Source organism: Frieseomelitta varia, unplaced genomic scaffold (assembly GCF_011392965.1).
Source record: "Frieseomelitta varia isolate USP_RPSP 00005682 unplaced genomic scaffold, Fvar_1.2 scaffold_835, whole genome shotgun sequence".
Classification (NCBI taxonomy): Eukaryota; Metazoa; Arthropoda; class Insecta; order Hymenoptera; family Apidae; genus Frieseomelitta; species Frieseomelitta varia.
The window spans coordinates 396,775-423,122 of NW_025110629.1; the positions used below are offsets into that span (position 1 = coordinate 396,775).

Below are 26,348 nucleotides of genomic sequence, written 5' to 3' on the forward strand. Positions count from 1 at the left end.
AGTAGTATGGTGTCGCTACTCTCTAGGCCGACGTTACGACATCTCGGATCTTTTTATTTGATTCAATCGAACGTGCATGTTAATCGGATGCAACAACTGGAAAAATGAAGATGGCGGACGGATGTGTATTCTTTAGAAGAAATAGACCCGGAACCGCAGCAAAGGTTAATAAAAATGTTAATTTTAAATGAGAATTTATTTTTTTCATGTTCTGTACGTTATCGTTCAATAGTAGTTCGGTTATGTATAGCGTACGTACAGAAATGTCCAACTGCGTTTTTGACGTATCTTTCGAAAATCAATGAATGCTTTATAAAGAAACTATTGTTTACAAACTAATAATTTATAATATTTCGTTTATATTATTTTATATTCTCACTCACGTATTAATTGTATGTGAATGTTAATACATTGGTTATTCCCTTGTATAAATGCAATTTACTCATAAAAATTTTGATAGATAATGGCAATACAATACTTATTACTTTTTAAGAGTTAATCAATTATTGTAGTAGATCATTCACATAATAAGTGAGTTACATAAATGACATTAATTTCTCATTTCTTATTAAACATTCTTAATTTAGGAACCTTCTTCGTTTAGAGTTTCTGTAGGTGGCCCGATGAACCCTTTGAAGAAATGGATAGCACATTGGCTGTGCAACAATATATTCAACAGATGATTAGAAGAGATCCATCTAATGTTGATCTAATATTAAAAATGCCAGAAGCGCAAGATGAAGCAGTATGGAAGTATGAACATTTAAGACAGTTCTGTATGGAACTAAATGGTTTGACAGTAAGGTTGCAAGCAGAATGTCATCCAGAGGCTTGTACTCAAATGACAGCTACTGAACAATGGATATTTCTTTGTGCTGCACATAAAACACCCAAAGAATGTCCAGCTATTGATTATACGCGACATACACTTGATGGTGCAGCTTGTTTACTTAACAGTAACAAATATTTTCCTAGCAGGTATATATATATAGTATCAAAAGATTATCAAATAAAAAATTAGAATATGTAAATATTTCTTTATGTTTTATTTCAGAGTAAGTATCAAAGAATCTTCAGTAGCAAAACTTGGATCTGTTAGTCGCAGAGTTTACAGAATCTTTTCCCATGCATATTATCATCATAGAACAATATTTGATGAATTTGAAAATGAGACTTTTCTATGCCGCAGGTAAAATGATTATTTGTAGAAGCATTGACAAGAATATTGTTACTTAATTAATTGATCTTTTTACTTCAGGTTTACAGCATTTGTGACAAAATATAATTTGATGTCGAAAGAAAGTTTAATAGTACCAATTATGGAAGAGGAGGGAACGACAGAAAGTGAAGCGTAGGACTTGAATGTTTATTTATATTGTCCAAAATTGATTTGTCAGATTTAATGAAATCGTTGGTAATATTGATATGTTACTGAAATATCTTTTGTAGTTCCAACTGTAAGAGCATTGGAAAGTTTTGGTAATCCGTTTAGAAATATTTTACTAGAATTTCTTGTTATTAATTGAATCAATACAATTTAAAACTATCATCACGTTTAAAACTACATGTTTGCAGTATTTATTAAAAATGAATTCATTTTAAACAATATATTCTATACAAGGTTAAATTCTGTATCAATAAATATTACGTTTTTAATATAATACAGTAATTTAGAATGAAAGAATTTGACAAGAAATTCAAGTAAATTTAGAGTAAAAATATTCAATTTTTTTGGTAGTACTTTATTATGTATCTTATATCTTCTCCTCTTTAGTATTATTATAAATTTGTATAAAAATATTTAATTTTATTATAACTACAGTGCAGAGCCTAACTGTAACAATGATAGTGAAAAATTGTTGATAATTTAAACTGACATAATTTCGCAAAAAAATCATATAACGATCCAGTTAGTCTTATTTTAAAACGCAAGACCTTGACAATCGAGAGCTTGTTTTTTCGATTTTACATCATGTTACATCAGCGGATAGGAAAGTGGGGATACTTTTTTTCGAAAATTGTAAAAATTATGTCTAACAACATTAGAAAAAAAGTCTTCACTTTCGTACATAATGTAAAATTATTTTCAGAAAAAATGAACTTACGATTATCGAAGTGGACATTTTTCGTCATTGATACAGTTACGTTATCACTGTGTATAAATTTATATTTCTCTTTATAAGTAAGTTAATTACGATATATTTGATTAATTTTTTATTAAATATCGACATTTTTTTTTCTTACTTTAAATCATCTTGAGAAAATGAGTACATTTAATGTAGCAAAAGTCATCAGTATGACGTAACTATAATCATTGTGCAGTAACCAAATTAAGCACTTATATGCATTATTAGCAATGATAATAAATGTTGTAGTGTTCTTATTTATAACATATTTATCTTACGTGGGATTGAACTTGAAATGTTGTACTTTTTCCTCCTGTTATTGATATAACTCTCAATAAGGATGTTACATTTTTATCGTCTGCGAAGTATTGAACTTAAGAAGAATGATAGAATTATCAGGGCACTCACAAACTAAGACTAGAGAATACAAGTAAACATAATTTATCAATTCGTTTTATAATCATATGTTTTTATTATTCGACAATTTGTTTAACAATTAATAATTCCACCAATAACAAGGTTGAAAGTGTTCTCTAATTTTATTAAGAAAAAACAATATCAGTGCCGGGAAATTATCTATACTACTGCCGAAAACGTAAGTTCTAATAAATAGTTCACACTAATAATTAATATAAAACATAGGAAAATTGAAAGAAAAATTACACATACTTCGGAAACTATTGCCTTTCGGTTTATTATATCAATGTATCAATTGCGATTAATTCAAAAAAGGTTTTTTTGTAAGCTTATACGAATTTGATACAAAAAATATATTATTAAGAAAGCAGAGAAATGTAAAGTGTTCTTTCTTCCAGTTTCACCAATGGTGAAAAAAAACAAACATCGTGAAAGAATTTTTAAGCAATTTCATTTATTCTTGATGAAATGTGATTTTTGCTAATTGTCTATTGCGAGTAACTTTTTCTAAAACTAAAGAAAAGAAAAATCGTGAAATTAAATCTCTGTAGAAGGCACTGTAATTTTCATAGTACAACACTGTATATATAATTTGTAAATAAGAAACTCGACAGGATCAGTTAACAGAAGATCGAATCGACAGAAATAAAATCGGCTGAAATCGCGTGATTATTTCTGTAATAAATATGCATGTACTGACAAAAAATAAACTTTTTACTTGATATGAACTTAACTATGTTACATCTTTACGATTTATGATCAACAATCATACGACGAGGAATTAGAATTTTTACAAATATACAAAGTTTTGAAAAATACAATTTATTCATACTTTTTACTCTGTAATTATATATATTACGCAGGCTATTCTTAATCGAATTTTATTTACAATTTAATCTTCCCCGCTTATACTATCGATCATCGTCCGCTCTTTTCTTATTCTTTTTTGGTGGCGCTTCTGTTTGCTGCTCTTTCTTTGACCTTTTTTGACCGGTCCTCAATCCCATAGCTGCGAATTCCTGGGCATCGATGCGGGTCACATTATTACCAGCTTCCTGTTTTTTACTTTTGCTCTCATTTTTCATTTCTTCATCATCTAAGAATTCTCCATTATCACCAGGCGCCTGATATCTACACACGACATCATAAAAATAGTATATACCAATATGATCGAAAGACTCTTGTTAAACATAACTTATTACCCAGGTACTGATGTGTCTTTTACTTCTTTTGCAAGTAAAATATGTATCTCCGGCACGTGACGAACTTTCACATTTTCGTCAGTTTCATTCTCCTTTTTCTCTTTCGATTTCTTTGACCTTTATAATGATACATATAGCTCAATTAATAAAGAAATAAAGAATGCTACACTGTACTATAAAAGCGTATAACTTACTCCACAAAACGTATGTTAGTGATCTGATGAAGACCTTCTTGTTTCTGTTTGAAAAGTTCCGCGCAAGAAATAGCTTTTCCAACACCGTGTCCTGTCGCGGTCCAAACAACGCTGTCATAATTCGAGAACTCTTTCAACGCGTATCCTAGAACGTTCCTAATTTTCGTGCCGCTTTTTACCTGAAAAAATTACCAATTAAACAACGTGACACGAAAGTGATGTCGTGAACATTCTGATATTTACTCGCATTAGAAGAAATTTCTCTGTTAAATTCGGTATAGGAATTCCCGGGTCTGTCGGTTCAGGTTCCACGTTTTTCATCCACTTATTTCTCTTCGATTTTGGTCTGACCATCTGGAAGAAAACCAATGAATTATACTTCTCGTCATCTAAATTAAAGTCAATGAACAATTAAGAGATTGGAGATTTTTACGATTTATATTAACATAAAAAAAAAAAATAAATAAATATTTATGATATGTAGCTTCGATTTTCTAACGATCTCCGTGATCTTAAAGGGAATCATTACGAGAGTGGAACCATGAAATGGTGAGGAGACCACGTCTCTCTGCCAGTAGGTCATGAGTTCGCAGGCATCGCTTCTTCGGCGTGCCACTCTTGGAACCATTCATGGAACTTGGAATGACGGAGTACAGTCTTGCACATAAACCTTCGCTGGTTTCATTCTAACTCATTTTCCTTCGTAGGAAAATGTTTAAATATATACAGTTCCTTTAAGTTGTCAACTTCATGAGTTAACTTGGCTTACACCGAATTTGATAATGTTTCATTATTTAATAAATGATGATTAATATATTGTCATAAAGATGCATTTATTTTTCATAGAAAGGGCAATATAATTAAGGTATTGTACTTATTTTTATTACTAAAATAAAACCAATTAGCGAACAATTAATTTTACTTTTTTGCAATTCAAGTCAAATCCAATTATGTTTCATTTAACAAATAGCAATCAATTCATTCTCATAAAGGTGAATTTATTCTTCGTAAAATATTATTGTCTTAAGATAAAATTAAAGTAAATAAATTTTATTCTTTTATAATACAGCGCAACGTTTAGAGGGTACATCATACTCCAAGTGAAAAGTGACCATCATTGGTCAGACGCGTCGCTTCAAAGCCGTACTGATAATTTCGACTCTGTTGAAGAGAATTTAATCCTTTGAGGATACATTTTTTTATGAATGAACGCAACAGTATAATCGTGCAGACTGTACTACGCTTGAGTTTAAAAAAATATAAGTTAATTATAATTTTTAAAATGAAATACATACTTCTGAAGTTGTAACAGGTATGTTCTTCATTTGATAGTAAAAAATTTAATAATCTAATTTATAATAAAATTCTACGTTTAAATAGGTCACAGAAGAATCATAATAAGTATAATCATCAAGAATTATAATGTATAATCATCCTATTATTTTCCTAGATATTACTTCAGAAAATATTGCATTGGCAATCTTACGGCTGTTAAATCCTAGTTTTTTTATAACATAAAAAATAAATAAAGGACCTACCTATAAAATAAATGCTATACTATACCAGTACTGAAATACCTATATGCCAAATCGTCCAAAGCTGAAACTGTTTAGATCTGACAATCGATATATAATTCGTTGATTATCAATTAATATCAGTCCTCCCTAGAATGAAACTACTAGAACATTCTTCCAAACTTCGCGTTCGATGTAAAGAAACAAACGAAAAGCCTACATGCAAGAACAAATTCCATTCTAAAATACTCATTTATTTATTTCTATTCTAACAGTTCGATCGCTGAAAGAGAACTCAAGGATATTAATCCGACGATCATCAATTAATATCAATCTTCCGCGGGATGAAACTGGGGCATCCCTCGAAAGTTGGCGTTCGATATAATTTCCGGAATTCCGAGGCGAACTTAGAAAAAGCATCGGGGCGGTCTGAGGGATCCTGTATGGAAAGCCCCATCAATATTTTCCAATCAGCATTCGATTGCACGGTCTATCCCTACCTCTTCCCCCGGCTTGCTCGTACTCGGGGGTAGCCACGAAGGGTGTAAGGGGGTCGCAGTGTAGGCGTATATGGTGGTGGTATGCGGCATAGCCGGCATAGCGCCGCGACGCCCCGACGCCATATTGCATTATTAAGCACCCCTATCAGTCTCTCGCCCCTGCATTCCAGCATTATGAACGTTTTTATCCCTAAAAGGGCGTCGTTTTGCCTATTTGAAACGAAACGAGCCGGCTTCCCATCGCTCGTTGCCCCAATCGGTTTCATGCGTCATTTCACGCGGACCCCCTTCCCTCTTTGAGGAAACCTTCTACGTCCTTATCCTATTCGCCCGGCACCCACCATGGATACGTGTCCCTCCGGTACACGTACTCTCAGGAATTTTGTTGGACAGACAGTGACACCTTGTCTGATCGATCCCGATTAAACATTTAGCCGTGGAATTCCTTGAAAGTACCTCTAGTTTCGTGCCCGCTACGTCAGAAATCATTATTTGTCCTATATCCGGGTGCAGAGCTGTTACGCTACCGCTCGTGCATGTCGCGTCGTCGTAGGCAGGTAGTCGAGGGCATTACGTTTGCATCTTCGAATTGTCGTATGCTGGTGTGACACTTCACAGAGAGAAGCTTTGGTACAAAAAGCAGGGTAAAAACGAACGAGTTCGCAGCCGTCCGATACATCAATATATCAAAGATGTGTTTCATCGATGTTAGTGCAGCGGTTCCGAATGTTGCCTCTTAGCCACCCCTTCATAGTGTTTTCCGCGATTCGATCCGATGTTGTCTCGCCCGAGCGACGAAAGAACCTAATTCCGGCCCCGACAGGAGATCAACGGAGATCCTCGATGCGCCGGGGGATTCTGCAAGAAAGGAAAGGTCAAGGAGTTCTGACCACTTTTCGTGCAGCGGCAGTGATCCTCACGACTTTTGAAAGAGAGAAAGAGAGAGAGAGAGTGGTGTATTCTGCGTCTGACACCTTTTTAACGATGCCTACGCGCTCCTTTCCCATCGTAATAAACCATCGCGCGTATCCAGAAGCCCGGTTTCCAATTTATTCGAGTGGCCAACCCTTCTATGGCGAAGACGCTCGACGATTTCATCGCGGATGAACAGGGCGAGCCGTTTCCACAAGTTTTCCTCTGGCATCCTGAAGAGGAGCTTCGCTCTCTCTCTCTCTCACTCTCTCTCCCCGAACGATTGTATGAATATTTCCCAGTCGATCGACCTGCGGAATGAAATTTCCCCACCCGGGAAACCTCTGTTTTGACGTATGACCTATTACGAAATCGAGCAACCATTCAACAATGCTCTCTTGTTGTTCGTTAGAACTCACATTGGTTTAGCAAGATATTACGCTTCTTTCTCGCAGCTAATACACGTGGCAAGCAACGGCTATATAACCAACAAGTGCAACAGATGCGACGGATCCGGTGAATTATGAAGCCTACGATCATTTCCTGGAATCAAGTTCATCGTTAGCCGAGAACACCTGCGCCCTAAGACGATTGTCCCTTTTATTCTAACCAAGAAGCACCGAGTGTAACTCCTCGCAAAAATTCTGTTAAAAATTTAACGACGAGGCTATCGAACAAGGAAAAACGGAGAAACAAGGAAACGAATTTTCAGAGGCACGAGTTTAATCAGAAACAACTGTTTAATGCTTTGTAACTATGAAAATTGGACAAAAAGGAGTCGGTACTATCCTTACATGTCCGTTTCGATCGTCTCCTTGACGGAAATTGTGTTCCAAGTCGTACATACATAGATCCACCCATCTCTCCCGCTCGTCCTCGCAAGGATCCGCGAAGAAGATCCCACGGGAGGACGCGTTTGCGCAGCAGCCGAAGAATCCTCGCTGCCTGGATCCTCGATATATCCGCGGTGGTAAGCGAGGCTCGGGATTGCTCGGTCGTGGCTCATTCAACGTACACCGGTTGGACCTTTCGATCTCTGTCTTCGCTAGCAACAGGTAGGCTAGTTTTTCGCGTGGAGACCACGAATTTTCGTTCGACTTAGCCCCGATTGTGACGAAAAAAGTGAAACTGGAAATGTATTCGGTATATCTTCTTGTATCGTAGAGCAAGATTGGGGTAGTTTTTCGAAGAGTGCCTGTGTGAAGGTCGAATATAATTTCTTTCTTTCTTTTTTTTTTTTTTTTTTTTTTTATATGAATACGTTGCTTTTATTCGATGTGCTGTTTCAGTGAAATTGAAAAGATATTTAGACATCTTTCTGTATCGTAGATCCAGATTAGAGTAATTTTTTTTATCTTATTAAAGAATAAAGAGTGTTTGTGTAAAAGATTGATCTTTCCGTCGAATATAATTCTCGAATTTTTTTTAACGAATTGCTTTTACTGTTACTACGCTTACTACGCTTAAATTAAAAAGATTAGATTCTTTTTCGTATCGTAGATCAAGACTGGCGTAGTTTTTTAGAAATTGCCAAAGAATAAAGAGTGTTCGTGTGGAGGACCCTTCGATCGAATATAATTCTGTATTCACCATTTCTTTTTTCTTTTTTTAATTAATAAATTAATTGTTTTCATTCGATGTGTCATTTCAGTGAAATTAAAAAATTATGCAGACAATTTCACGCGTCGTAGAAGAAGATTGAGATCATTTTTTTTAAGTCGAAGAGTTAATCCTTTGATCAAATATATTTCTGAATTTACCAAGTTTTCTTCCTTTATCGATTACTTGTCTTTACTCAATGTGTTGTTTCAGTGAAATTAAAAAAAGTTACAGACACCTCTCTGTAAGATTCTATAATATCTGTGTCAATTCTTGAATCGTTTTGCATTTAGTGACAAACAGAGTGGAAAAAGATTTATTCTCATTAATGATGATCACTGAAAAGTAGAAAAAAAAAAAAAAAAAGAAATGTGATAACTGTGATGACAAATGAAATCACGTCCTGTCCAAAGGTTCTCGAGAGCGAGAATACAGATCATCACCATGGATATCGAACAATTTCGTATGCGTGGCAAGGAGATGGTGGAGTACATTTGCGAATTCATGAGTAACATTCACAATCGGAGAGTAACACCGGACGTTGGTCCCGGATATTTGAGACCCCTTCTACCATCGGAAGCACCGCAAGAACCGGAGTCTTGGGAGGACATTATGAGGGACGTCGAATCGAAGATCATGCCCGGAGTAAGTGAAAAGAACAATCACTCCTCGTTCCCTGTGTTTCTCATGGTGTTTCACGAACGATCAAGATTTTAAAAATCAACAGAAAAAAAAAACCATCGATCGTTACTTGCAGATAACTCACTGGCAACATCCACGATTCCACGCGTACTTCCCGGCCGGAAATTCTTTCCCATCGATTCTCGGTGATATGTTGTCGGACGCGATAGGTTGCATCGGGTTTTCATGGGTGAGTTTGACAATTTTCTTTTTCTTCTTTTCAGAGAAAAATATTCACTTGACATTAGGGACTATTTGCTTCTAACATTTAACACTTCTTCGAAGTTTAAATTTATCAATTGTCAATTTTATTAATTAAATCTTAGATAGTCTTAGATAATTAAATTAAATTATTAAATAATAAAAAAATTTCAACTATTGGATACAATTATAAATATCAATATCTGATAATACCGAGCAATTCAAGAAAATTATTTCTCGTTTGCGTTGTGAATGTAACATTCTTGTTATACGTTACGTGTTACAATATGTACACTCCCGTCCATAAGTCACCGGATACTTGCTTATTTTGGTCTAAACAGTTACTAGAGCACAGATATACTTTTCCGGATTAATTTTATTGTACAATCTTGTTATATTTACTCTATTTTATAATAATACTTGAAAACAAAACTGATATTTAACGTATATAATTGATATATATAAGCAAGTGTCCGGAAGTGTATATATTTTTATGTATCATAAATTTCATTACTGTGTATCGCTTATTATATTCTATATTTCATTAAATGTTATATATTACAAATATAATAATTCTCAAGCTGTCAGAGTCTCATCGATGCACGAATTCAATTTTCTATCAAAGATTAGAATGTGAGCATAGGTCGCTGAAACCTGACAGATTGATCAAGTTTGTTTGCACGGTCATCCCTGTATTGTTCTAGGCGGCCAGTCCAGCTTGCACGGAGCTCGAAACGATAGTCTGCGACTGGTTCGGTAATTCAATATTATCCCGTTAAACATCAACTGAATATATATGAAATATTACAAGAATTGTGTGCTAAATTTCAGGCAAAGCTATTGGTTTACCGACGGACTTTCTTTACTTCAACCCCGGTAGCAAAGGCGGTGGTGTGATACAAGTAAATACTTCCATCCTTTGAAGAGAATCAACCCTTTTACTGTCGATTAAGATAACAGATTGCTGGAAAAAAAAACGTGTGTTTTCTTTTCTACGAAAGAAAGATATTTCTAACGTTGTGCGTCCGATAAATTTCGAAGCAAGGAAGCAAGCATAATTCTTTTCCAAGTATTCTGCACGATACATACAGGCTTATTAATTGTTAAAGGGTTATTCAATTAAAATAAAAGGAAATTGAAACAAAATTAAAATAAAATAAAATAAGTCGTAATGTATGTAAATTGTAGGCAACGAACTAATCGTCAAACGAATTATAGGGTTCGGCTTCGGAGTGTATTTTAGTGTGTATGCTGGCAGCGAGGGCGCAGGCAATTGCCAGATTGAAAGAGTCACCTGCTCACGCACATTTGGACGAAACTGCTCTTTTAGGCAAACTGATGGCTTATTGCAGTCGTGAAAGTCACAGCTGCGTGGAGAAAGACGCGATGATTTGCTTCGTGAAATTAAGAATATTGGAGCCCGATGACAAAAGCGTTCTTCGTGGCGAAACTTTACGTCAGGTAACGTAATACGATATTTAATAGATCAAATAACTTTTTTTTTTCAATTAACCTTAATAGATCAAATTTCTTTTTTTTTTTAATTAACCTTGTAAAAATACAAAATTGCATAAACATTCGTAATCTTACACCGCTATGCGTTCCCATCATTCATATCCACAAAGATGGACAATGCATAAACGCGTTAATTTCGATCAAAGTTTCCTTCTCCACCATCGTCCATTCCTTCAGGCAATCGAGGCTGACGCAGCCGAAGGATACATCCCTTTCTTCGTCTCCACCACTCTGGGCACGACTGCTTGCTGCTCCTTCGACAATCTCAGAGAAATCGGTCCAGTTTGTAAGAAATACTCCGGCGTAAGACGATCGACAATTTGCAAGAAAGATTCTATTCTCATTATTCGTATCGTCTTGAATCTCGAAATTTTCGTTGTCACCCCCTCACGCGACAGGTATGGCTACACGTGGACGCAGCTTACGCAGGCAACTCGTTCATTTGCCCGGAACTGAAGTACCTGATGGCTGGCATCGAGCACGCGGATTCTTTCAACACCAACACGAACAAATTCTTGTTGACGAACTTCGATTGTTCCTGCCTTTGGGTTCGCGACAGGTTCAAGCTGACCGGTGCACTCGTCGTCGATCCACTTTACCTCCAGCACACACACGCGGATACAGCCATCGATTACAGGTACTATCGATTCCATCGACGTTGTTTATTTCATTAAAAAAAGGCAAGGCAGGGAGGGTGCGACGTGGTTGTACGAATTTCGTACACCGGAACGTATTTTTGAATTTGTCAAACTCCACGAAAACCAAAAAGAAAAAAAAAAAAAATAGAGCAACTGATAAAATAACATGCATATTATTTCTTCACTCAATCGTTTTTATTATATTTATTGCGCATTAAGATCATTTGTATCTTTTAAAAATAGTATCAATGATCATTGCATAAGCTTGTACGTAATATTGTTTAATTAATAATATCATCTGTATTTGGATGAAGTATCTAATTATTTCGAAGCTTCTTCTGTTCTATTTTTCAAAAAAATTTCAATATTTTTACATGTGTAACAGAAGAGATCTGTAGAAATCTATAGAAATGAACGATTGTTCTCATAAAGATTCATCTTTCTTTTTAAATGACATTAATTTTAATTGTTTCCGCGCTATTTTATGCAATTTTTCTACAATATCTTTTCAAAGACAAAGTTAAGAACATTGTTATTGTTATTGCCACAATATTTCTCAAAATGTACCATTGAGAAACGAATTTACTACACTGATCAGATACTTATTTCTACTTATTTTTCACCCCCAGACACTGGAGCATACCGCTGAGCCGACGATTTCGATCGTTGAAACTGTGGTTCGTGATGAGAAGCTACGGGATATCCGGATTGCAGGCCTACATTCGGAATCACGTACAACTGGCGAAAAGGTTCGAGGCGTTGGTGAGGAAGGACGCGAGATTCGAACTCTGTAACGAAGTTGTGGTGAGCGATCGGGAGACAATGTGAACGGAAGAGGCTCAGAACACGCCCTCGTAAAATTACCAAGTTTTATCGTGTTAATTAAAACGGTTTTCAGCTGGGTTTGGTATGCTTCCGCGCGAAAGGCACCGACAAGCTGAATCAGAAGCTCCTCAGCACTATCAACGACTCCGGAAAGTTGCATATGGTGCCGGCCCGGGTGAATCAACGTTTCACAATTCGTTTCGCGCTCGCTGCGCCGAATGCCACCGCTTCTGACGTTGGTTAGCAATATCATTGTCGGTTGATAACAATTCGCTTCTCAAAAAATTCGTTCCCCTCTTTGTTGAATTTCCGCTTTTATTTTTACACCGTAGACATAGCATGGAGCATAATCACGGATTATCTGGCCGAGCTGTTGGAGTCCAAGGTGAGCGAAATCTCGACAATTGGAATTTCATTGACGTGATTTTTCGGCGATTGACGTTCTCGAGGGTGAACGCGTACGACGACTTATCTCGAATTGCAGGACGTTATGGACGAGCTGGCAGACATTCGCGAGAAGAAGAGGAAAGCCACTTTGGAGCAGAGGAGGTCCTTCTTCGTTCGCATGGTGTCCGATCCTGCGATTCAGCCTGGCTTCACGAAAACACCGAACAGGACAGGGGCGAAACTCGACGCTCAAGCAACGATCGGTGGCATCGGATCGAATCCTACGAACACTGCAACGTAAGATCTGAGTGTGTAAAAATTGGATTTAGAGGGAGAGTTGATAAAAATCACTGATTTAATTTGTCTGACGTTAGACGCTCGTGGATATCGTGGCCATTGGCGTATTTGAGGAAGGATACCGCCGACACCAGCGAATTATCTCTCAGGTATGTTGCGAATTACTCTCGAAAATTGTCATCTTTTTTCTCTCTCTCTCTTTCTCTAGGTGAAGATTTTGGGTTTGAAAAATTTTCCAAGTTACTCTGTTAGTTTCTCCTTCTTTCTCTGAAACTTTCTTAAGTAGAAAGATATTTTCTTGCGTTGCTTGTGTTTCTTTTGATTTCTTTTCTTTAAAATTCTTTTCTATTCTCTTTTCTCCAAAATTTTCCGAAATTGAAGGATCTTTCTATGTTCTACGCAAAATATTGTCGAAACTCTTCTTTTATCTTCTTCGTGAAATTCTCTTAAATTGAAAGATAATTTTATGTAATAAAATACTCCCGAAATTTCTTTTATTTATCCTTCTACTCAAGACCTTCGCAGACTAGATCAATCAAATTTGCTTTTTTCTTCCAACATAGAAATTCAAGTTACTCCAAAAATTATTCCATTGTCTCGTGAATATGAATATTTACTATAATATCTAATAGTACAGATAATAGTAATATAACAGTTGTAACATTAATGTCTAAGCGTGAAAATTTCGAAATGTCACAAAGGTAGTTAAAACATAATTTCGTGTCTGGGTATTATATGAAATTGTCCTATTAATTAAGAGGGATAATTTCAGATTTCGTCATTTGGACACCATGGTACGACTAAAAGCAAGCGGTACCGGAAGTCGCCGCGGGAGCAGCAACGGATGCAGCCCGGATCCATCGCCATCCGCCTCGCCGTCCCGCGGAAGATCGCCAAACGGCAGGGCGTAAAACGCTTCCCGATCGTCCATCATCTTTTCTTCAAGTTTCCTCAAGTTTCTTCAGGTGCATCGATAGGAACGAAACTTAAACAACGAGACAAGAATCGTCTCTCTCGTAATCGAAATGTCCTCGAATCGTACGGATACTGCCGATAAGATTGTCGATGAAGAACAACTGAAAGAAATGATGCAAGATTCTCTGAAGGAAAAAATTGCTCTTAAAATTGCTCAGCAACGAACGAAAATCTAGTGGAAAATTGATCGACGACCCGGTTCGACTGTGGCATGGTTTCTCGCCGCTTGTTTCGCGTTTAACCACCCCCCCGTTCGCGACAGTTGCAAAGTTTCGCGTTCTCGATTGAAGGAAGCACCGTCTCGATAGATATAAGTACATCGTCTTTACTTGCTTATCGATCTGTTTATGTAAGTGTGCTCTCTTTTGAATCGCGACGGAATCCACGCGAAACATGCTACATATATATATAACGTATTACTCTACATAATATAAATTACGTACTATGTTATATAAAAGCATGCTCGATACAGCAAAAAAAGATTTCGAGAGAAACTGTGGACCCTCGAACTCTGGTGAAAGTTTTAGGAAACGATTCGACATTCGAGTTAATTAAATGTTATATTAAAGAAACAATATAATTTAAATCAATGGAATCGATTTCAGATTAAACTGATGATAACGTGTTCAAAATTAAATTGATTTAATATGAATTGAAAAATTGTATAGTACAGAGAATGCTGAACAATACCTACGCCGATTTTGGTGTCTTTAATCGTCAAACAATATGAAATGTACGAACAAAATTTCACTTCGGTTGCTTGATATCCAACTCTTCGTTCGACTCTCGAGTCCCTCCAATTTCTTGCTCGAAATCAAACCGTTCGAAGATCGGGGGTCCATTGTATCTCCAATTTATTATTCACCATATCATGTCGGAGCGTAATAAAACAGTTTTCTGTGTCGTTCTAGATATATTTGCGGATTGGCCCGGCACACAAGAACGGGGTGGGATAAAAAACATGAAACGGAAACTCGTGTCGCGGGAATATCGATAGAAGGTCATAAAAAGCTGTTCGTTACACGATCGAAAAGGTTGGGGTCACGAGAGTGAGCGATGCACCTGGACCGTTTGCTCGATTTGCTTGATTATCATCCCTCCCCCCTCCTCCCCCTCCTCCTTCCCTCCCCCTATCTCTCATTTATAATATCCGGTGATAGTCACATTTCAATTTCATTTCGATTCTGCATTTTGTAAAGCTCGTTCTTTGCGCGAATGAAATTTCACGCGGTTGGAGAGGGAACACGTCGCACGTGTGTTCGGACGAATGATCGTGAGCCAGCGAGGTTCCCTTGCCGAAAGATACTACGTCAAGCGAGAAAAACACTCGCGACACAGTACACAATTGACAGGTAGAAGGGGAAAATCGTCGATGACATCGATCATTGCCGGCAATTACACGAGCGACAAGTATCAACGGAGGATGTTGCAAATCGACAGACATCAAAGGATAATCTCCGATTATATAGAAAAATAAACAAGCGCAACTTATTGTAAAAAAAAGGATATCTGTCGCAGGAACACTTTTTTTTTTTTTTTTTTTTATCAGCGGAAGACTCGACGCGGCTGAAAAATTTTAACTGACTAAAACTAATTCAATAATAAATGAAGATATTCGACAACAATTCGATAGTTGGACTGCGGATTTTTATGCATTTACGAGATATTCAATGGTGATTATACGTAGAATGCATACGAATGTAGTGTGTGCAAAGTATACAAAATACCAGTGCTTTCTATAACGTTCGACAGGTAAAGCAATTTCCTGCAAAGTTTCTGTGCTCCGAATTATATTTTGCATAAAAGTCCACGGTCTATCAGTAACAGATCAAACATGCCTTTTCTCCACTCCTTCTGTAAAAGTTTTAAATTACGCTTTCAAAGATATATATATATATAAGCTCGCGCAAGGAAAGACAATTTCTCTCATTGTGTGTTTTCGTTTCTTGATCGACAACACTTCGATTCCAGTAGCAAACGCCAGTCAAATGGACAATGGCCGGCGGAAAAAAGGGGATCGACGGCGGGATTAATTAATACGAACTGGATGGCAATCGTTCCGACACCCTCGATCGAGAATCCAATTCGAAAACGTCGGTCGCGAGCAGACCATGCGTGAAGGTGGTGACGAGAGAGAAAATGGTGTTCGCCATGTGTCTTGCATGTGTGTGTTACAAAGATTGAGCGGTGACCTGTCACCGCTTCTACGGGGTGTTGTAAATGTAGGTGAAGAGTAAACGTCTATTTATATAACGGGGGAAGGAAGGGGATGAGAGTTTACTCCCCGTGCATCATCGACAACATACTGGCGCTTATTCAAGCAGCGACCCCCTCGGCACATCACCATTGATGTCGACCACCCTTCTTACGAATTTTCGTTCAGATTTTTGGCATCGATACGCAACAACTATCTGCGCGGGTGGCGCAGTCAATTTTTTTTTAATTATCAAACACGCCTCTCTCGAAACGATTAATTGATATGAAACGCGATATAAACTCCAGTTATTATTTTCTATTGTTTTATTTTGTTTTTTTTTTCTCCTGGGGGAAAAAAATAATTGAAACGTGATATTTTGAGATTAAATGATGTTTTTTTTTTTATAGAGGAGTTGTTTTATTTAGTTGAACGAAAATATATATTAAAGAGGGTCCGAAAATTGGAAATTTTTTGAAAATCGAATCAGTATTTTTTTTTTTTTTTTTAATGGGAAAGGGTCAAGTGTATAGGTGTAGACAAGTGAGGGAAAGAATGAATTATCACGTCACACGTGGGAGACAAAAAAGGGCACTGATAAATTAGTTGGGTGGAAGTATGACGAATTTCAAGGGTTGGAGGGTGTGAAATTTCGATGGAGTGCGATCCCTTTTTTTTTTTTCGCGCGAGCATTTGCGTAATAAGCTGTGGTAGACGCCAGCGTCGTAATCCAGAATGAAGCAGGTAAATTAATATTTTTCACGATCGGCGAAGCTCCGCCTTAATTTTATTTGCGTGAGGCAGGGATGTACGAAGAGGAGGCGCGCATAAAACTGACCGGCGCTATGGCAGGTGCCATCAGTCTCGGTTCCAACGCGGGACAGACGTTTGTTACGCGTTTCCTTGGCAAGTGGAATCGTACTTCGAAACAATTCAAACGACGATCACCAAGTTCTTTTCCCAAATGTATTCGAACATATTCGAGTGATCACACATCATCGAGGTGAATCGGTAATTGAATAGTAAAAGTGAGTGAAAGATACGTAAATCGAGATCGTACGTAAATCGATTTGAGCAAGGAAACGCAATGAACACATAAAAAAGAAAGAAAAGAAAGAAAAGGAAAGAGAGAAAAGAAAAGAAAAAAAGAAAGAGAGAAAACAAAAGAAAAAAAGAAAGAGAGCTAGAGAAAAGAAAAGAGAACACGTATAGAGAAGGTATTTCAACCTAAGTATTTCTTTGCTTGCGAATGACTTTTATTTCGTCTGTAATCCCGATAAATGGCGGTGAAAAATGTCACGATCATGTACACACGCTTTAACCGAGAACGTGCTTAATCAAACATGAGTCTCATTGGCACGCACTAGCCCGTCTCTCCTTCGAATTACATTCCAGCAATTATCATGAACATCGATGAGTTTCAAGTACGCGGCAAGGAGATGATCGAGTATATTTGCGAGTACCTCCGCACCTTGGAGGGGAAGAGGGTGACAGCGAACGTGGACCCAGGCTACTTAAGGCCCCTTCTTCCGAAAGAGGCTCCGGCGAAAGGTGAACCATGGGATGCCATAATGAGGGACGTCGACAGCAAAATAATGCCCGGGGTGAGTGTCAACCATGGGCTTCGTTATCGATCCCCCTTCGTTGATTCCGACCTCTTTTGATATTATTAATATTCACGAATACTAAAAAAAAAAAAAAAAAAAAGGAAACGCCCGCTCGTCCGTAAAAACCAACACGTTCATTACCTACTTCCAATATTCTCTCTTTGCTATAATTCCAATTGTAATGTTCCTCTGTCTTGAGGTTTTAAAATTCATATATGCAAAATTAAAAAATTCACACACACACACACACACACACACACAAAACAAATGAATAATCTTTCCGCGTGAAAAAAGCAAACGTTAAGAACACGGATGGTTTGCAGATCACACACTGGCAGCATCCACGTTTTCACGCGTACTTTCCAGCGGGCAACTCGTTCCCTTCGATCCTCGGCGACATGCTGTCGGACGCAATCGGCTGCATAGGTTTCTCTTGGGCGGCGAGCCCGGCCTGCACGGAACTGGAAACCATTGTACTCGACTGGTACGCAAAGGCGATAGACCTTCCGCCGGAGTTCCTAGCCGAGCATAAAAGCTCGAAAGGCGGTGGAGTGATACAAGGTTCAGCCTCCGAGTGTATTTTGGTCACCATGCTCGCGGCACGAACCCAAGCGATTCGAACCTTGAAGGAGCAAGATCCCAACACCGAGGATTCGGCCTTTCTACCGCGATTGGTTGCCTACTGTTCCACGGAGGCTCATTCCTGCGCCGAGAAGGCAGCGATGATCTGTCTGGTGAAGCTTCGAGTTTTGGAGCCGGATGAGAAAGGCTCCTTGCGAGGTAAGCGACTGGAGTCAGCGATCCGGGAAGACGTGGCGAACGGTCTGGTCCCGTTCTTCGTCTCGACCACTCTTGGTACCACCGGATCCTGTGCGTTCGATAATCTAGTCGAGATTGGGCCAGTGTGCAAACTGTATCCTAACATTTGGTTGCACGTGGACGGTGCTTACGCCGGGAACGCGTTCATTTGCCCGGAAATGAGGCCGTTGATGACAGGCATCGAGCATGCAGACTCGTTCAACACGAATCCCAATAAGTGGTTGCTTGTCAACTTCGATTGTTCCTGTCTTTGGGTACGGGACCGAGTGAAGCTTACGTCAGCGCTCGTCGTCGATCCGTTGTACCTTCAGCATGCTAGATCCGGCGAATCGATCGATTATCGTCACTGGGGGATCCCTCTGAGCAGACGATTCAGAGCGTTGAAACTGTGGTTCGTAATGAGGTCGTACGGGATCACAGGATTACAGAAATATATAAGGAACCACATCAGACTGGCGAGACGGTTCGAGACACTGATGAGGAGGGACAAGAGATTCGAGATCACTAACGACGTGAGAGTCGGTCTGGTTTGCTTCAGACTGAAGGAGAACGACGAGATTAATCAAGAACTATTGGCGAATATCAATGCATCCGGTAGGCTTCATATGATCCCAGCTAGAGTGATGGGGAAGTACATCTTGAGATTCTGCGTAATTAAGGAGAATGCTACCGACGACGATATCGATTACGCCGTGGACGTGATCGAAGAACACGCGACAGAAGTGATGCTCGCCCATTACGAAGGTACGGAAGACGAATTCAGGGCGAAGGGGCCAAAGAGTCCCGCTGCCTTGGACAAGAAGCTGGTACGAAAGTTCAGCTTCACCAGGAGCGTGACGAGGGACGTGTACAAAAGGTCCATTTCAAAATCGAGCCTCCACGACGGTGCTACGCCCATCATGGTCGTCGATGATAACTCGCAGGTCGATACCATTGAGGAAGACGTGTTCTGCAACAGCAGGTAGACCGCACCACAGCTCACGGTGCCTAAGAAGAGGGACCAACTGCTATCGCTGCCGTGAGCTGCTGACGATGATGATCGGTGTAATGTTGTTTCAGGTCGTGACGATCCCGATGATGATACCCAGATGATTCGTGATTTATGTGATAGGAGTGCGCCTCTCTCGAAACCGGCCGATTTCTCGTTTGGAATATCACAGCTTCATGAATCATGTCGTTGTCTTTTTTAGGGAACGGAGCAAATTTTGCGCACCGAGATAAGTTTCTTTCAAATAGAAAGAAAATCTGAGAATCATTTATCGAGAGTGATTAATAAAGAATATTCAAAGGGCGTTCTCGATCTGGTGCTTTGAACGTTGGGCTATCGTTTCAGACGTTGATAGACTTATTTGCCGAGAAGGTTTACTGGTGGAAACGTTTTTTCAAGAAGTTGGCAAATCATTTGGGAATTTGCCTTTCCACGCACGATTTTATGCAACGTAAGTGCAACTGGAATTTATTTTCATAATTTATTTCGCGATCAACCAAAGCAAGAGACCATGTGCTGACGAGAATGATTGTTAGAATGAATTATTTCCTAATTTTGCAACTGAGAAACGGTATAGTAAACATGCCAGATAAAATAGGGGAGAAATAATTGTACGTAGTATAAGCAGTTTATCAATTCGTGTAACAATTCAGAGCGTATTAAAAAAGGAAAAAATATGAATACGTAGCTAGGCAGAAATAAGACTCACTGTTAAGTACATCGATTGTCTCTCTTAGGCTATTAATAGATATAATATTAAATTGTTTCATGAACGAATTATGTACGAATGAAGAATTAGCTTCCGATTAGATTACTGCAAATTAGATACGAAATGAAGACCTAAACGTTTCCGTTTTGAAATATTCTCAGTCGACAATGATCATAATGTTAGATCGTTTACTTTGGGTGTTTTACTTCTGGAGAAGATCGATTCCAGTTGTAAGTCGCATTGATATTTTAAACGCGTTTGGATTTTTATCCAGTACAATACAATGTAGATCATATTAGTGACTATTTATTTCGTATGTAAAATTTAACGTAATAAAATTGAAGTTCGTAAAACAACAACTTCTTTCATTTTTGTCGCATCAAAAATTTTCGATCGTACCTATAACTCGACCGAGTTATCAACTTGTTGATTGAGATGCAATTAATTAACTTTTAAATACAATTAAGTAGTTCTTAATAGGCAATTTCTATTAGCGGGAAATTATAAGATACCTGAGGGCAATGTAAGATGCCGTCAGCTACGAAGTAAATCATTACAATTATAATTAACAATTTAAACTACAATTATAGATTATTGAAATATAGTATAATATAAATATATTAGAAGTTATTTAAATACTGAGCTGAGGGAAAGGATATTTGACTATAAAATACTGCCCTTATTCTGAGGAAATGTAACAAATCTTTTTATAGCGTCCCTTACATTTAATTTACATACAAAAATATAAATTGTGATTAATTAATTGTTACATTTGTCCGCATTGAGATATTGTCACAGGAATTTTTGGTTTATTGTTTGGGCCTGTGGGAACATTCTCTACCTTTCTCATAACTAGGAGTCCATCAATAACTCTTCCAAAAACAACGTGTTTACCATCCAAGAAATTACATTTGGCGCACGTGATGAAAAACTGACAACCGTTAGTATCTTTGCCGCTATTAGCCATGGATAACAATCCAGGTGAGTCGTGTTTTAATGTAAAGTTTTCATCAGGGAATGTTCCACCACCATAGATACTTATGACTCCAGTACCATCACCATTTACAAAATCACCACCCTGGATCATAAAATCCTTAATGACTCTATGAAATATGGCACCTTTGAAACCCAAAGATACACCATCTTTTCTATACTCTCCAGTACAGAATTGTCGAAAATTCTCCGACGTTTTTGGGCAAACATCTTCAAAGAGTTCAAAAATCATTCGTCCGATTTCTGTAGTGCCTACAGATACGTCGAAGAACACCACTGGATTATTTGGATTTCGAAGTTGTGTTTGGATTTGATTCCAAGTTGGCATATTTGTATATTTTGATTAAAAGCTTTGAACACTTTGTAACTTTCTTATTTGAGATGAACACTAGTATTGTTTATCTCTTAAGTTATTCGTCAATTAGAACGACGAAGCGGCAACATAACCTCTTCAACTTATTAATATTTACATACGTTTGAGATTAACAAATTTGTTATTAAAATGAATTGTTTTCTACCTCAATATAACGACGCTTAAATAAACTTATTGTAACTGTAATAAACTTTTGTTACGTATTGTTTTTTTTTATGTTTACGAGACACAAATGTTTTGCAAATGCTTCCTGAGTTACAAACACGAGACAAACATGCTAAGTATAGGTTATTAAGTATAGGTTAGTATTTAATGTCAAATAAAGTTTAAAGAAATATTTGAAAATATTAAAGATGCATGTTAAAATTAATCACATTTGTAGATATATAATAAAAAAATATTATATAAATAATGTATTATAATATATAACAAATAATTATTACGTGTTATTACGTGTAGTGAACTCTTTCTTATTTTCTTAAATATTAATACTTACTTTTTTTGACTGCTTTGTAGATTTAATTACTTATCACACAACACGTTATAAACTAATTACATTTATATTAACAATTATATTACAATTGTTTACTTCACAAAATAACGCGCACTTGTATTTCGTTCCGGTAATGACACGTGATTAATCAAGTAAACTTTTAGCAAACCGCGCGATAATACAAATATGAAGGATAAAGGAGAAAGTACGACTCGGTATTAAAGAAAAATGTCTTAATATGAAATAAATGTAGAAAATAAAATGTACTTTATTTTCTTATTGCACCTCACATTCTACATTTTAAGTGTCACTCGATTCAATTATAATTTACGTATCGAAAAATGATACGTGAAATCAAGTTTTAAACAATACAAAGGAGAATTATATAATCTTGTTAAAATTGTTTTACGATATGTTTTAAGACAATCAGTAATGTGCTTTACATAATATATAAATCTTTATCTATATTTTATTTTAAACAATATACATTATTTATCATGTGTATAACATATGACCTAAAGGTGCAAAAGCATTTTGAAGGAACAAAAACAAATTAATTAAAAATGTACAAGTATCATTGAAATTCCCTGTTTCTTTTTAATATCAGTGTGCATTTACAAGACAAATAGAAAATTGGTGCTTTTCTACAACTACTTGAAACAATACTTAAATAGTTATGCTTAATATTTTTTTCTTTCTTTCAAGAACATAAGAAATTTTTGAATTTGTTATTTTCTACATAGCCACATTAATAGCATAAGAATATCACAAACTTGGATAGTAATAAAGTAACAATAATTATATGTGAATTTTAACATGTTCCATTAATACATTCTTGTCATTAAAATCTTCTCCACAAATACCACAGACTAATTCCTCTCCATCATCACTGTCTTGTTGATGATATTGTACAACCTGTATTACAGCCGTTTGCGATCCTCCTTCTTGTATTAACGATTCTTCTACAACTTCATCTTTGATATTTTGACTTTGTCTAGTTGAATGGTGAGTTACCATGTCCATAGGTAAATCATTACTTATTTGTGCAATTTGACTGGGAAAATTTTCATGGCTTTGAGAATTTGGTAATGTTAGAACAGGCAATGATTCATTTTGTTTTGATATTAAATGTAAAGTATTTTCTTGCTTTGAAGTTTGTATTAAATGCATTGTAGTTATTGCATTATGGCTGCTTGTGTGAAGTGCACTTCTTTCTTGCTCTGTAGAGACTATATGACTTGTATTTAAAGATTCTCTATGGTTATGATTAGTTTGTGAAATATGCATATCTTCATCTTCATGTTTCTCATCAACTAACAATTGTACATCCTCAGATTTAAGTTCAGATATTGAAATATAATTTTCATTACGTTTTTCTGTAGTAACAACAAGAAAAGTATTATTTTGTTTATCACTTAAAATTTGTTGGTCATCTGATTTATCTGTTTCTGTAATAGATAAAAGTGCTTCATTTTCCTCTGATTTAGAAATTATACGACTTCCAGTGCCTTGTTTTTCTTGTAAACTTGTACTTGTAGATGCTTTTGATTTCTTCTTAACTGGCTTGGTTTTCGGAGCATTATTGTTTGTTTTAGCTTTTGCTTCTGCAATCATTTGGTCTGAATGTTTAACAATATGTGCACATAATTCATCTCGATCTTGATTTAAAGCACCACATATAGGACATGAGAAAGGAGGTCCAGTTACTTCAGTTTCATTCTTTCCTGCTGCATGAACCCATCGAACATGTTCTCTTAAAACAACTTTTTGATTAAATGCTCTTGAACATAAAGGACAAACATGAGGTCTTTCTCCTGTGTGAATACGTTCATGTTTTCTTAATGTCCCACCATCTCTAAATGCTTTCCAACAAAATTTGCAACCATATGGTCTTTCCCCAGTATGAGTCCTATGGTGTATTAGATATCCTTGTCTTGATGAAAATGTTTTGGAACATGTATCACAATGAAAATGCGCAGGACTCCCAGCATGTGTTCTACCATGTTCCCAGAGTCCTTGACGTGATACGAAACTTTTGCCACATTCTGTACAAGTAAATGGAGAGTCACCAGGATGTGCTGATAATCTATGTTCATCCAATTGATTCTGTTTTTCAAATTGGGATCCACATACTTCACAAGAATGTGTTTTCTTTCTATGAATCCACTGATGTCTAAACATTTTTTGTTTGGTTGTAAATTTTTTACCACATTCAGAACATGCATGTTTACCCCACTTATTATTAGATGTACCTTGTTCCACATTACTTTGCATCAGTCTCTTTGCACAAGTTGTTTGATGCGTTGCTAAATGATTGCCATCTTGAAACTGTTTATCACAATATTCACATTCGATTGGCATGTTCCAATTTTTAGATGCATGAATTTTTTCATGGGACACTAGTGCTGTTGCACGAGAAAAACTAATTCCACAATGTCTGCAAGTATGCTGTTTTGTATCATTTGTTTCAACTTCTATATAATTCTTTCTATCTTCATTATTATATGGTAATGTTTCAACTTTCACCATTGTATCAGCATTATTAAATGAGTTTAATGAAAGATTGTATTGTTGATTGACTTGAGTATTTATATTATTTTGTTGCGTATATTCAAATTGCGTCACTTCTCCATTTGGCATTACAGTAAATTCATGCAAAGTATCTATTTTTTCTTCAGGGTTGGATATTGTATTAACTGCTGTTTGTTCACTTTGAAAGTTATAAGAAGGAACTGTCCATTGAACAGTATCATAACTTTGAACTGTTTGAACAGATGAAGATGGCACTTGATTATTTTGAGATTCTGTCATATTTTCAGGCCATTTTCTAAATGTTTCTGATTGTGACACATTATTACCCTGCATAATGGCACGTCCAGCGACATATGTATGAATTTTCATATGATTGGATAAACTAGAAGGCCTCTGAAAATCTGCTCCACATATGGTGCACTTATGAGGTCTTTCTACTTGATGTACTTGCAACATATGGCATCTTAAATTATTCTTTGAACGAAACAAATTGCCACAAGTTCTGCAAGCATGTGGGCGATCTACTTGATGACAAACTATATGGTTGTTTAAATCTATTTTTCTTTCAAATCTTTCTCCACAAGTAACACATGATAATTTACTACCAGAACAGGTAGTATGATGCTTTGTAATCTCAGTCTGTGTGAAAAGGTTTGCACAATGCGGACAAGATACTTTTTTATCTTCAAAACAAGGATACATGCCCCCAAGTTGTCGAAGGGCTTCCACAGCCATGGATTCGTCATCTCCAGATGTATATTGCTGTTGTTCTTCTTGTTTAATATATATAGGATACACTACACGATTTTCATCCTCCTCATCGGAATGTTCAGCTAAAATCTCAACTGCAACTTGTGCTTCTGTAATACTAGGATTAACATCTGTAACAGATACCTCGGTGAGTCCTTCTTGTAGAACGCATTCGTCAACAGGTTCACATATCTCTTCATGAGATATGATATTATCTTGTATACCATCATGTACTCCCGAAAGAGGAAATGTAACATATTGCTCATTCTCATGAGCTTCCATCATGCGATATTTTTGTAAAATGCTGTCAAGCAATATCAAATAGAATTTTTATAAACCTAGTTTCACCTCATGTTAAGTTAGGTCCTGTCACCATTAATAACCAAGCGGTATTTATCAATGTATTGAAATACATTACAAACAATTGTATTATTTATATTTCACTGTTACAGTTAGCTGTAGACATTATTAAAAATATGCGTATTCTTTTCTTTCGCACTATAATTCAATACGACGTACGTCTTATCTTCATTGATTACAAATTAAATGACGTGAATTGTTATTTTATGGTGTATAGATTATCCGTGTAACAATGTAATTAATAATATATTTTGTCAGCTGTGATTTATTTATTATATAAATTTGTACATTCACCATTCGAACAACAGTGTAACAAGGTTATTTGCACGGGAGTGCAGCAAATCGTGCGCCACCTGAAGTTGACGGCGTTCTTTGCGCAATGTCAAGTTAGTTTTTATATTTTAAAAAGGCTGATGAGCCGCGTTAAAAAGCATCGGAGTATTTTTCTCTAAAACATAATGTTGTTTGTGTGGTATTTGTAATGTGATGTGTGATTGTTTTTTGATTCCTTCGTAACTTTTTTAACAAATAATCTCTAATAATCTAA

The 26,348-nt window shown here is 36.7% G+C and overlaps 6 protein-coding genes across 12 annotated transcripts; 3 read left to right on the plus strand and 3 right to left on the minus strand.

Moving 5' to 3' along the window:
• The first annotated feature begins 15 nt into the window (after positions 1–15).
• LOC122536466 (MOB kinase activator-like 4) lies at positions 16–3,359 on the plus strand. 2 transcript variants are annotated; one of them, XM_043668854.1, is made up of 4 exons: positions 16–164; positions 605–978; positions 1,055–1,189; positions 1,259–3,359. In XM_043668854.1, exons 1-4 carry the CDS (start codon positions 105–107, stop codon positions 1,353–1,355), a joined length of 666 nt encoding a protein of 221 aa, XP_043524789.1. In that variant the 5' UTR covers positions 16–104; the 3' UTR covers positions 1,356–3,359. The 2 variants fall into 2 exon arrangements, with proteins under 2 accessions (XP_043524789.1, XP_043524790.1); XM_043668855.1 differs by having other exon boundaries at positions 82–164; positions 588–978.
• On the minus strand, positions 2,796–22,290 carry LOC122536465 (ribonuclease P protein subunit p25-like protein). 4 transcript variants are annotated; one of them, XM_043668852.1, is made up of 5 exons: positions 22,159–22,290; positions 4,183–4,293; positions 3,940–4,118; positions 3,746–3,862; positions 2,796–3,674 (listed from the first exon to the last, which is right to left on the minus strand). In XM_043668852.1, the coding sequence occupies exons 2-5, from the start codon at positions 4,291–4,293 to the stop codon at positions 3,455–3,457; spliced, it is 627 nt and encodes a 208-aa protein (XP_043524787.1). In that variant the 5' UTR covers positions 22,159–22,290; the 3' UTR covers positions 2,796–3,454. The 4 variants fall into 4 exon arrangements, with proteins under 4 accessions (XP_043524787.1, XP_043524788.1, XP_043524786.1 ...); XM_043668853.1 differs by having other exon boundaries at positions 22,163–22,282; XM_043668851.1 differs by lacking the exon at positions 22,159–22,290 and adding an exon at positions 10,937–10,969.
• LOC122536463 (aromatic-L-amino-acid decarboxylase-like) lies at positions 7,691–14,515 on the plus strand. The gene is made up of 14 exons (XM_043668848.1): positions 7,691–7,920; positions 8,878–9,109; positions 9,222–9,335; positions 10,051–10,102; positions 10,178–10,248; positions 10,565–10,807; positions 11,039–11,164; positions 11,260–11,498; positions 12,129–12,303; positions 12,398–12,563; positions 12,657–12,709; positions 12,809–13,008; positions 13,086–13,157; positions 13,781–14,515. Exons 2-14 carry the CDS (start codon positions 8,909–8,911, stop codon positions 13,917–13,919), a joined length of 1,851 nt encoding a protein of 616 aa, XP_043524783.1. The 5' UTR covers positions 7,691–7,920; positions 8,878–8,908; the 3' UTR covers positions 13,920–14,515.
• LOC122536462 (tyrosine decarboxylase-like) lies at positions 16,716–20,656 on the plus strand. 3 transcript variants are annotated; one of them, XM_043668846.1, is made up of 5 exons: positions 16,716–16,921; positions 16,982–17,205; positions 17,573–17,781; positions 18,108–19,564; positions 19,663–20,656. In XM_043668846.1, exons 3-5 carry the CDS (start codon positions 17,581–17,583, stop codon positions 19,667–19,669), a joined length of 1,665 nt encoding a protein of 554 aa, XP_043524781.1. In that variant the 5' UTR covers positions 16,716–16,921; positions 16,982–17,205; positions 17,573–17,580; the 3' UTR covers positions 19,670–20,656. The 3 variants fall into 3 exon arrangements, with proteins under 3 accessions (XP_043524781.1, XP_043524780.1, XP_043524782.1); XM_043668845.1 differs by having other exon boundaries at positions 16,982–17,781; XM_043668847.1 differs by lacking the exons at positions 16,716–16,921; positions 16,982–17,205 and adding an exon at positions 17,385–17,394.
• LOC122536467 (peptidyl-prolyl cis-trans isomerase H) lies at positions 20,983–21,960 on the minus strand. Its single transcript, XM_043668856.1, has one exon. The coding sequence runs from the start codon at positions 21,619–21,621 to the stop codon at positions 21,067–21,069; it is 555 nt and encodes a 184-aa protein (XP_043524791.1). The 5' UTR covers positions 21,622–21,960; the 3' UTR covers positions 20,983–21,066.
• A 108-nt stretch (positions 22,291–22,398) lies between the features above and the next one.
• LOC122536461 (zinc finger protein 595-like) lies at positions 22,399–26,320 on the minus strand. The gene has a single exon (XM_043668844.1). The coding sequence runs from the start codon at positions 25,724–25,726 to the stop codon at positions 22,958–22,960; it is 2,769 nt and encodes a 922-aa protein (XP_043524779.1). The 5' UTR covers positions 25,727–26,320; the 3' UTR covers positions 22,399–22,957.
• Positions 26,321–26,348: the final 28 nt, after the last annotated feature.